Source organism: Xiphias gladius, chromosome 16, assembly GCF_016859285.1.
Source record: "Xiphias gladius isolate SHS-SW01 ecotype Sanya breed wild chromosome 16, ASM1685928v1, whole genome shotgun sequence".
Classification (NCBI taxonomy): Eukaryota; Metazoa; Chordata; class Actinopteri; order Istiophoriformes; family Xiphiidae; genus Xiphias; species Xiphias gladius.
The window spans coordinates 23,888,361-23,900,630 of record NC_053415.1 but is presented as its reverse complement, the minus strand read 5'-3'; the positions used below and the strand labels follow the sequence as shown (position 1 = coordinate 23,900,630).

The 12,270-nt window shown below is 41.5% G+C and overlaps 1 protein-coding gene across 2 annotated transcripts in view; it reads right to left on the bottom strand.

The window, feature by feature from the left end:
- The window catches only part of gdap2 (ganglioside induced differentiation associated protein 2), a 55,767-nt gene that overhangs the window by 4,181 nt on the left and 39,316 nt on the right, over window positions 1-12,270 (bottom strand). The window contains exon 14 of one of the 2 annotated variants that reach the window (XM_040147948.1): window positions 8,848-12,111. The exons of the other annotated variant lie outside the window; for it this stretch is intronic. Coding sequence (XP_040003882.1) covers window positions 12,070-12,111 — 42 coding nt within the window. The 3' untranslated portion in view covers window positions 8,848-12,069. Of the gene's footprint in view, window positions 1-8,847; window positions 12,112-12,270 lie in introns of those variants that run through there. 2 annotated transcript variants of the gene reach the window in all.

The window sequence follows — 12,270 nt, the reverse complement described above, 5'->3', positions numbered from 1 at the left end:
AAATGTACTTAGTTACTTCCGGTAAACTGTACTGTATAATCAAAACAAAGAGCTATGCAGTATGGAGGGGAACTGCAGGGTTTGGTGGTAATTCTGTTAGCGACCACTTTCACAGTACAAAGAGCCATTTAAGTGACACCAATCAAACACGCCCAGGATGTAATTGTCAACACCTTCATGCTGGGTATGCTCGAAATGCTCACGGTGAATCATCACAGGTAACCTCTTAGGCAGGCGTTGCCATTGGTCGCTTCATCCTGCAGAATCACGATAAAGTTAAAAAAACAAAGTAAACTAAAATTTAATATCCAGAGTGGCAGTGTAGCGTCGTGCAGGCGCAGGTGCAAAGTATGCATGCAATTGCTCCTTTTAACGTGTTTCTGTTCGCTGCACTTACTGGTGATGGACCTGCAACGATTAGTCATTTAATCGACAAGTCGATTGAAAGAGAAATAATCGACAACTATTTTGATAATCGATCAATCGTTTAAGTCATTTTTAAAGTAAAACATTCGCCGGTTCGACGGCTGTAGGTCTGAACATGCAGAGAGCTGTCATCGGAACCTGCAGCTCCCCTTGACTTTCACAAGCTTCATAGAGAGTTCATAGCTCATAGCGTCCTTTCTGGTCACGGAAAGCAGCTGTTTTCTGAGGAAAAACTCCAAAAACCCACTGTCCACTACCTGCTCAGCACCATACAGAGAAACAGACACAGTTAGAGACCAGCTTGTTAAAAAAAAAAAAGGATGGAGCACTTAACAGCAAAAGAGCCAGGTGTTTCCCTCAGGAGATGGTAGAGACCAAAAACAGAGCTAAAAGCTTGGACGTGGCCGGAACATACGGTCCAATCCACTTTTTTGTTTGTTTCCCGTTTACAGAGCCAGGGCAGTGTACAGACAACAGATTTTTTTTCAGCGCACACACACACAGAACGGACAGCTAGTCTGACCGAGAGAAAGTGTATTGGACTAGAATCGCTGACTATATCTTTAAAGTAAAAATACAGAGTCATTATCAGAAGAATGTACCAAAGTATCAGAAGTTAACGAACTTGTTTGCAGAAGAATGACCTCTCTGACAATATGACTAAATATTAGATTACATTATTAGACTGTTAAAATTGATGATCATCAGTGTGTGAGTAGCATCTTACTGATGCAGCTGCTCGAGGTGGAAATAGCTTTAATGCTTTAAGTGTCACAAGACAAATCTGGGGGGGGTCATGAAATCATTAATGGGGTAGGAAAGAAGAGGGAAACAACATTCTGATGAACAAATCTGTATTTGTTATTTAAACTTTTCTCTAATGTTTGATTATTTTTTAACCTCTTTGAGCCTTAAACGGTCATTTATTTTTATTATTATTATTATTTAAATGAAACCTTTTGAAAAGCTTAGAGGGGAAATGTGTCTTTGGTTAACACTTCATCCTGAAAGAGGCCCTGTGTTTAATTGTGTTCAGAGCCCTCTGTAGAAAATCAGCCCCAAGTGTACAATTTTTTAAAGATGCTGGAAACCACTGCTTAATCTGTGACAGTACATTGTATTTTACTGAGCTTGTCATATGTTTTTTTTTTTTTTTTAATGTAAAATCTTACTCTGAGAAGTCACCAGTAACTCCAGATTTCAAATAAATGCAGTGGAATAGAAAGCACAGTATTTCCCTCTGAAATGTAGCGAAGTACAGGTATACGGTAGCATCAAATGGAAATACTTAAGTACAATAGTACAGTACATAAGTATATGTACTTAGTTACAATCTAACACTGAATCTATGCTCGTTGCAACCACCACCGTGTCCATGTAGCTTTTTTTTAAACTGTTGGTCATTTTTATTTAATTGCATGACGAGGTTGGCTGGTTGGTTTTACAATTGGTAGTCTGTTGGATGCATGGTCTGCTTAGTGGTCATGTTAAGAAAAACGATTAATATTCAGGGTTGGACCGGAAAGCGTATACAGTCTGAACCGCTGACTGTGTCTGTACGTGTTTAAAGGTTGTGTCTGCTATTTGGGAGTAGCTGTAAAAAGACAGGCTTTGTATAAAATAACTAAACACACTGTCTAAAACTAAAGAACCGCATTCTTTAAAAAGGAGAGTGCATTAACGCGGATAATGGGTTTACATGCTTCAGTATCCCCGCAGATGTTGCTCTGGAGTTTCTCATAATCAGTACAACAGCTTATCTGCACCATTGATACTGTTACTGTATGTGTGCTGCATTCAGATACGGCATGCCTGGGTATCCTGAGCGAATGCTGGTTTACATTTGGACACAGTCAACGTGTCAAAACATACATTAACACAATCCATCTCTTGATAGAGTGATACCTCTTTTATGCAGCACAAGTTAGAAAAAGTGCTTTACAAAAAGGGATAAAACCATAAAACCAGGGGAAATACACAGATCAGAGATAGATAGAATATAAAGCAGAAAGAATCAAATAAAAAGGGGACAATGAATAGTTTGACCCCTGCAGATACCAACCATCAGTCCAGCTCGCCCCCCTAGTAGCCACACTTCTTCATTGTGTTCTCACCCTGTCATGCCCCCTCAACATGACACATCATCCAGAGAGACGTTCAGTTTTAATCAAGAGTGCACATGGTCAGATTGAAACACTGCCACATTTCTGGGCTGTGATTCAAGACAGACTGGGAAACCGAGTTGACCAAGCCACATGCGAGAGAAGCCAGCATGGAGCTGATTGAACGCCCAACTCATGTGTTCCATGAAATTGTTTTTTTTTTTTGTCATTAAAATGTTGCCTCCAGATGCATCTGAAACACCATCTGTTTATGATAAATTTGCATGAATAATCAGTGTTTTATGGAGTGGCGAGGTGGATTGTAGTCTTGTACCCCTCAAGGCTGACTTGAGGGGTACAGGTGGATTGTAGGGCTATTTTTTGCGACATTACTTTTTTCCTGTCTCTGGAATGCAGCCAGCTTATACTGGTTCACCTCTTCGGTCTAGAATGAAAAAGTCTGAAAACACTTGAATGGATTGTCATGAAATTTGGTACATTCATGGGCCCCAGAGGATGAATCCTACTGACTTGGGCGATCCCTTGACTTTTACAATAGTACCACCATGAGGTGGACATTTGTAGTTCAGAGTGAAAATCTTGACAACTCTTGGATAGATAGCCAGAACTTTTTCTGCATGAATGCAAGGTCCCAAGTGGATAGATTCGAATGGCTTTGGTGATTCTTTTGACATTTTCGTCCTGGCCAAACTTTTCTCTTACTCCGTGAAATACCTCAACATTTATCACATGGATTGGATCAATTTTGTATAGACATTAAGGGTTCCCAGAACATGTATCCTTCTCATTTTGATGAACTAATGACTTTTCCTCTAATGCCACCATGAGGTTGACGTTTATGCTTCAGAGTGAAACAGCTCGAAGGATGTTGAAAGAATTTTACTGTATTCTGACATTAATGTTCCCCACAGGATGAATCCTAATGACTGTGGTTATATCCTGACTTCTCTTCTAGTGCCACCTTGAAATGTGAAATTTGGTGCAGACCCACATTTCATCCTGAGGGGACGATGAAACTTTGATGCCCTGACCTTTCTCAATGATGAGTTCCATCATCAGTTCAAGTTTCAGTTCGTCCGATGCCTCGGTTTTTGCCAAATACTTGCAAAACTACAAACTTCCCATCAGTCCCAGCTCCAATATGTGTTCTGGTGCTAACTAGCAAATGCTAGCATGCAAGAAATCAATGGCGAACATGGTAAACTTTATACCCGCTAAACATCAACCTGTTAAAACTGTCATTGTGAGATATTAGCATGCTGATCCAACCATTTAGCTCAAAGCGCTGCTGTGCCTTAGTACAGCCTCACAGAGCTGCTAGCAAGGCTATAAACTGGATTGTTCATGCACTTTGGTTTTGTGTCACCTCGGTGTGGTATGCATCAGATTTTCCTCTGGTTTTTGTGCTATTTGCCTCTGTAGACATTCAATCTCTTTTCTAATTCTGTATTCGTCTTCCCTTGTAATCTATTGAAAACCAGACATCTTAGACCAATCTAGACTTTTCATGGGGTCACAAACACTTGGAGTGTGGTTACCAGTGGTTAAAGGGGACAAAATGCCGCATTGGACGGGTGACAGTAAATAAAATGCACGGCCAAAGAAAATGACTCATTCTCTACAGCATATCTGTGTTCAAATCCTAGTATAAAACAGGGGAAAATATCAGCAGGGGAAGAGGTAATGACATTGGAAACTACTCAACTACTCAACATTCCCTAGGAGGTCTCATTAGTGCGGCCACACACTTTTTTATGAGTTTGACGGTGATCCTGACCGAACACACGCTCAACAAACAGGTCACATCACCACACAGCTTCCTTGTGCACTTCACCATTCCCCTGTTGCTTTGCGTACCGCTACTAATTACTAGTAAGAACGGTTTTTAATTTCTTATCACCTGGAGATAAGATTTGGTTTGATTGATCAAGAGGAGTACCATGCCACCGTCTAAACCTGAGCTTCAAAGTGGAAGCAGAGACCTAATGGCATGAAAACTCTGACTGCATCCACACATGGGTGCTGACTGCCTGGTTAAAAGTTTTTTTTTTTACTTGCACCTTCATCGCGCTGAAGTCTGTGTTTGATTTGATGTTACCGTTTAGCTACTTTGTCATTAGTTTGTTCATCTTAAATTTGGACAAATGCAAATGTGTGAACCTTGTATTGGACAAGGACCCCGCGGCTGAATCATTCTGGATGAATGCCTTGACATTTCTGTGTTACTGTCTACAGGTGCGCATGGTGATGTGAAGTTAGAGCTGATTATGGGAAAAATTGTTGTGTAAAACAGCTGCGAACCAGTCCATGTTGCAGTCGGCCTAGAAGCTGAGATGAGTCATCCCCTCCTTGGATGCGTTTTCCTCCCCTTGGAAGGCTTTGGTTCAGTTTTTCGTGACCAGGTGAGAGCAGATAATGTGTTTTTTTTTTCACTCTAATGGTGCAGCGTAAAGGACAAGTTAAACATGTAGGAAAATACTCATTCACTTTTCCTGTGGAGTTCTATGAGAAAATCAATGCCACTCCCACGGCCGTTTGCTGAATGTGAAGCCTCAGCTGTTCAGCTTAGCATAAATACTGGAAATGGGGAAACAGCTGGACTGGCTCTGTCCGGAGGTGACAAAATCCATCTACCAGCTAGCGCTGTCAGAATTGGCCAAAAATGCGGTTTGATTATTCCTGCTAAACAAAACACATACGTTGAAACCATTTGAATATCTATTGTGTCGCATTATGTCCATTAGAGGGCAAAAGAATGCAAAGAGAGACATAACTACTTGAGTAATACTTATGCAACTGTATTGCTCCTTCCCCCCAAAGATAGGTACTTACAGATCTAGTGGCCATGTTCCTACATTGTTTTGTTAAAAAAAAAGAAATAGATTTTTTCCTGGACGCACAATGAGCGCATGTTTAAGAGAAACATAAACAAAACAAAAAGAGTGTTTAAAGCCACTTTTTCGTACTTAAAACAACATTTACGTAATGTCTAAGCTCAGTGTACGGGGTCATTTATCTCTGCAATTTAAAGTCAAGCACATCATTTTTTATCACGGGCCGTGATTCAGCTCGTTCAGCTCGTTTTCCGTGTCTTGGAAGCTTTAGTAACGTGCTCTAGGCTTTAAAAGAGCAGAGCTCTACGCCTCTAAAACGCACTAATTAACACATAATATTTTCTTAGTTTACGCGGCACAAAAACGATGTGTAAGTGTAAAAATGACATGTTGTGGTATCATGGGAGGCTATTTGCTTCACTATTTCTCGGCCTTGACCAGTGACCAACAAGATGGAGACTCCAGGAAGTCACTGTCCCCGGCCAAAGAACAGTCAGGTACATAACCTCCCGTAGACCAGCAAATTGTTATCTTTACACTTCGGTTTTTGTATGGATTAATCGAATGAGAAATCACGTGTGGTGTCGCTAGGCAGATTTTCTTAGCTTCAGACAGAGCCGGGCTAGCTGTTTCCCACTGTTTCCAGTCTTTGTGCTAAGCTAAGCTAAGCTAAGCAGCTCCTGGCTGCAGCCTTATGTTGAATATACAGATGCGAGTGGTGTCAATCTTCTGATCTAACTCTTGGCAACTAAGCGAGTATTGTCCCACAATTCCCATGAGTCCAAAGTCTGCAAGCACATTGCAGCTTTAGATGCAAATCTTTCCGGGCTATATCTCACACACGGGTCTTTCAATATTGACGAAAATGCACTGAAATTGAAGCTAAGACTTGGCACTTTCATGTGGTATCCATTATCCATTTATTTTCTAATTGAATTTACTGGAGCTCAGAGCCTGAAGAATGAAAAACATGTAACTGTGCATGTGTTTACTGTCCGGACTGTATGTGAACTAATGTATTTTCATTGTTGCCATGTGTGGCAGCAGTGACTTACAACTTCATGCAGATGCAGCAGTGTGGATAAAAAGTTTTTGTGTAAACTGTACTCTACGTTTTGTATGTTTCAGTGCAGTTAAAAGTAACACACTTTACTCCTCAGCGTGTAATTTGATTTCCGATGTTTTTCTGCTCTGGCTGCCTCTCTGGCCAGCTAATCCCTGCCTGTCACGGAGGGACGTCCGTAAAAGATGGATTTGCGCCTCCGCTCGCCACGGCTCTTCATTTAGAGAACGGACGGCGGCATCCTTCCATCCTCATCTCCTGCTCAGCACCTTAATCCAGCTGGGACGAATAGGGAGATTGAAAAAGACCGAGGGGGGAGACACGACGGGGGAGGGTCACGGTGGTCAGCAGGACGTGGGCAGGTGAAGGGACGAGAGGCGTTGAGGACAGCGGAGAGCAGACGCGCAGGTTGGGGGTTGTTAATCAGCACAGGGCCACTTCTTCACTTCCTGGAACATGATGCTGTTTTCTGCGGAGGGAAGGTGAGACTGGCGGGGGGAAAGAAAAAAAAAACCACTCCGAGTGCAACACCTGCTGTTTTGTCCTCCTAATTCAGCCTCTTATGTGTCTCAGTCTTTCCTGTGTTCTTAAAGGGAAAACACAAGGGGCTGTGGATTGGATGTCTGTCCGATCTTTGCAGGTAAATCGCTCACACCAGTTTACACATCAGACACACATTTGTAAAGACAACTGGAACTTAAGGAGTTGAATTTCGGACTACTTTATACCTCCACTGGACTGCGTTTTGGAAGGAGATATTGTAAATGTATTTGTAATTTTTTTAAAATTAGCTCCACTCTGACTGGCTACAACATTAAAACGATGCTTACACCTTAACGCATCTGTTGTAATAATATAATACTAAAAGACATTCTCTTGTATAATGACTACTTTTACTTTTAATACATTTAGTACATTTTTCTGCTGATAATACTTCTGTACTTTTAACTTTTTAAAATACATCATCACACCCGTGGGACGCTTTGGCCTTGATAGTGCTACTTCAGGTGTGTTTTGGTCTGTACCAGACTCAGTTTTCACTCAACCTTGACAAATTATACACCGTTTGAAAGCTCTACGTCTCCTGATTCTCTGCGCGAAGCATTTTAGGATCCTCATGTCACTGGACCAGCTGTTGACGCAGAACTGGTCCAGACGTTGGCCGTGGTTCCAAAGTGTTTTCCACACAAAAAGGTCCTACCACAAGCCTTATTTTTATTGGCAAAAAAAAAAAAAAAAAAGAGTTACCTTTCAAAGGAGACCAGGGTTATGGCGTTATTTTCACACTTGTGCACAAAAATGTGGGTGTCTGGTGACAGGTTAAAGTCAACTTTTGAATGCTGGATCCCTTAATCAGATGCAGTACTTCAAACTGCAGTACTTGTACTTAAATAAAGGATCTGAATACTTCTTTCACTACTGGATTAATCTGTAGCCATACTAGACTTTTTGGATTTTACGGCTTTGTGAAGTGACATCTGCATCATGCTGCCCCCATTGACCATCATTTCATTGATTATAGATCGAGTCTCGATGCCCATGATTCATGAAGGGGTTGAAACTTGGACTCTAAAGAGAAGTAGGATGTTGACACTTGGATATTTCATCCAATGAGTTTGAAAGGTAAAAGAAGAAACAGTTAGTTTAACATTTGTACTTGAATCTTAGTTCATGTAAGCAAATTTTATATTTTATCTTCTTTTCCATTTTGATAAATGGAGTTAAGGGAAAGTTATGATGAGTAACACTGCTTCAGTCATTACTCACACTTTTAGTCAAATAAAACCATCACCCATATCAGGACAAAGAAGCCGACACGCTGTTTTATGTCTTCTCGCTGCAGATACCCGGCCTGAAATGTTAAAATGCTCGAACAGCTGCGAGCGATCTTATTCTCCCCATTCTGGCTGGCCTCAGATCAGCACAGTTCCACAACAGCGTTCTACGTGTGTAGACACATTATTTTACAACTTTTCTTCCGTCTTAGTAGTGCATCGCAGTTGCAAATATAAACCTGTGGTGTGCACTAGGCTAAAAACAAAAAAGGAGAATTTTAGCCTTTGAAAACAGAGCACCAATTGGTGAATGTCATTAAAAATAACAGGCAAAAATAAACCTGGCAAACCTGACAACTGTTCTCCCCTGCAACACGGACGCCACCTATGCCTGATATGAAGAGGCGATATAAAAATAAACAGCGCCAGAATTGTGGCAAATGATAGATATGTGCTTTATTCTCTTTTTTTTTTTAAATTCAGCTTCATTCTTGACCAAAATTAACGACGTCGACCTTTCCGCAACAAAACCAGCTCTTTTCTGGACACTTCCAGGACACTCAAAGCTTTCTATTATCAAATAGGAACCGGAGAAGACTTTAATAAAATCATTTTAATCAGTGTAAAGTAAAAAAAAAACAAAACAAAAAAAACAAACAAACAAAAAAAACAAGAGTACAGTCATTTCCTGTACTCTTTTGCAGATAATCTCAAGAAACTCAACATTTGGCTCATCATTTATATTCATTCTGACATAATCACAGTTCTGACAACAAAGTTCAATTTCACGACTTCACTGATCTGAAGCCATTTTCTGGTCGTTTTTTTTCATTATGGAGAAGACTGAAGGGAAAACAGTGACACCAGATTTACTCTGATTCTCCGGAGTTAATTTTATGACATTCTGAACAACTCATTATCACGTTCAATCTTTAAATCCTTGTTTTTGTAAAAGCACGAGGGACATTTTGTCGGAGGAGGTAAGAAAATTCACTAGTTTTCAATGCGGTTCTACTTGGAATCATCTCAGCCCACTGGATGTTTTTTCCTCATCTATTTTTAGGAAGATTTAAATATATTTAACAGTTGATTAAAATTCTTGTACTTTTTTTTTTTTTTTGACTGTTTGCATTTTCTTAACAGGGTGATCAGCTGTGCATTGGTTTAAAACTGAGTACAGCAGTCCCTGTTGGATGAGTCCACAAAATCTAACAATGTGCAAGTTACAATTGAAGAAGCCCCAAGTTTTCGAGCTGACCTCTGCATGATAGTGTCACACGACCTCTCTGATTGTGCAGACACGCTTCTGTGTCAGGATTAATCTCTGTTAGTGACGATATATCAGGACAAGAGCTTTACCACGAAGAGCCTGAAGAGTTTGCATCTTTCCGGCAGAAGTGAAATTATTCAAAGATGCGGAGGCAGGTTCCTGACGTCTTGACGCCGTGTGGAAACACAGCAGACAGGACTGGGTGAAGACAGAACGACATGCGGGGGAAAATTCCTCCCAACAGTGACGGGTGTTGGTCCAACAGAATCTACATCTGTGGTGATAGTGTTACCTCTTGTTGTACCAGACAGATGGGATTTGCTACATGATGACTGCTGGAAAGTTCAATACATTTGATTTGCAATTGCCCTGATAAAGTAAACCCACCGGTCCGGTAGTCCGAGTTAAATCAAACTACTTGTGGATTGTGAAAACACGTAGTAAACGTAGAGGTAACCGTGCAAATAAAAATAAAATTAGTGACCGAGGAACAAAATGCTAATTTCAACAGACAAACAGGCACAAAGGATTTCAAGCTCCATTGGCAAGGGGGAGAAGAAAACCCAGTCTACTTTCCTTCGTCACGCGAGAGTGAGAACGAACATTAAACTGCGTTTCTTGTCCCTGGTGGCCTGTGTACCCTTACAACAAAGTGGTGACTTCTTGTGAGTGACATATCAACAGTTAAACCAAACAGTGACTATCGGTGGAGGCAGCGCAGCTGAAAACTAGCCAGCATTTCACAAGACAAAATGTACAGTTTGCAGGCAAACACATGAGACGACAAGCTGGCGGCAGTGGGAGAAGATGGTTTGGGATCGCATGTGTCATCTCCCGACCTCCAGTCCCAGACCTGCCGGCACAAAGCTGTATAATGCTTCTCAGCTAGGACCCTCAGCATGACAAGTGCGATGATTTAACAAAGACTCGTTGCTGTATATTTACACAGGCACCACTATGCAAGAAGGGAGGTTTCTGACTGACAGCCTTGTGATTTTAGTTTTATCTATAAAGTTTGAAGACATACTGAAAAAATGGCCAGACCCTATGATGAGGTCCTAAATTTGCTCATTTTTATGTGATCAAAAGTCCAAAAACCCGAAAATATTAAATTTATAACAATATAAAACAGAGAGCAGCAAATTCTCACAATTGAGGGACTGGAACCAGTGAACGTTATTCGTTCGGTAAAAAATGCCAAACGATTGATCGGCTGTGAAAACTGCTGTAGATTACTCTGCTGTCGATTGATTTACTGATGAATTGTTTCAGTGCTGGGTTTAACAAGGATTGAGAGTTGAGGGTAGAAGCACGCATGTGCCCTGCCGCTTTAGAGAGACACCATAAAGTGAGAGATTACGAACTTCCTGCTAAGAAAATGCAACAGAAAAGCCAGTGGAAATTAACAAGGTTTTTTTTGATGCAGATATCCGCAGGACTTCATCAGCAACTTTTGTATCTGTGCGTTAAATATGAAGCTACAGAGAGCCCGGCTCTGTTCAGAAGGTAAGGAAATACCAGCCTGCCAGCAGCCTACTGCCTCCCAGCACCTTTACAGCTCACAAACTAACACACTATATCTTGTTTGTGCAATCCGTACAAAAGCCAAAGTGTAAAAACGACAAGTTGCGGAGTTAACCGTTTCCCCTTGCCTCCAGTCTATAGGCTGAACTAACCTAGCCTTCCCCTCGGCTGTAGCTTCGCATTTAACGTACAAATGTGAGAGTGGCATCCATCTTCTCATCTAACTCGTGGCAAGAAAGCAAATATTTCCCAAAATGTCAAACTATTCCTGTAAGTTGCTAAACGGATAAACATAACTTTGTGATGTAAAGATATTCTTCTACGCTACCTAGCCAGTGAACAGAGCTGTTGCACATGGAGCAGTGTTTTAGTTTATCAAAGAAAATCTCCTGGGTGTTAAATTTTTCTCCCCTGCCTGGGGTTTTTTTCCGAGCGTGACTGTAGGAGAACACAGAGGTTAGTTGTCACAACAGCGTACCAGGTGGGAATTTCCAACTTCCGACGGAGTGAAACGCAGCGCTAGTCTTTACTTCATCCGGAGTTTTTTGCAGTCCAGAGTGGTACGGAACAGAATTAAATAGCGTGGAAATCCAGACAGACGTCATCTTCCAGGGTCCGGGATTTGAAAAGTCTGACACTATTCTGAAACATGTGCGAAGACATTTGAAACGACCGCACAATGGAAAAGGCTTTGAGCAACCGTCAGGCTTGACGTGATACTTCATATTTTGGGATGCTTGAGGAAACTGCTGAATAAGAACTCTTGGTGTAAGGCATAATCCAAAAACCAGACCAGATCCACAAATAGTCCGTGGTGAGTGAGAATGACCGCTCCCCAGGCCAGAAGCTGCTGAAATGTGGGCTGTGACTGTTAATTTTGTCCTTTTTGGCTGGGCAAGAACAAAAGGAGAGTTTCCCCTCTAAGCTTCAGAGCGTTAAAGAGGAGGATTCAGAGGTCAGACTTCATGGGCAACATGATGTCCATAAATGGCTTTCCATCTGACGGGATGTCACCACCGCGTCACCCTGGCGGAGAGGTCCGATTGGTCGCCTGTCACAGACTGGAGGAGTGGGCGGGGTGGTAGGGTCCGTTCACCTGAGTTGGAGGAGGCAAAGTTAGTACATCATGTGGTCGCTTTCAAACTTAACAATTAAAGCCACGGACTAGACACAGTGAAATATCGCAAATTTCTCACATAAAAACATAAGTAATAGCTGGGGGTTGTTTGCGAGTGTGAACAGACAAAGGCCAGTT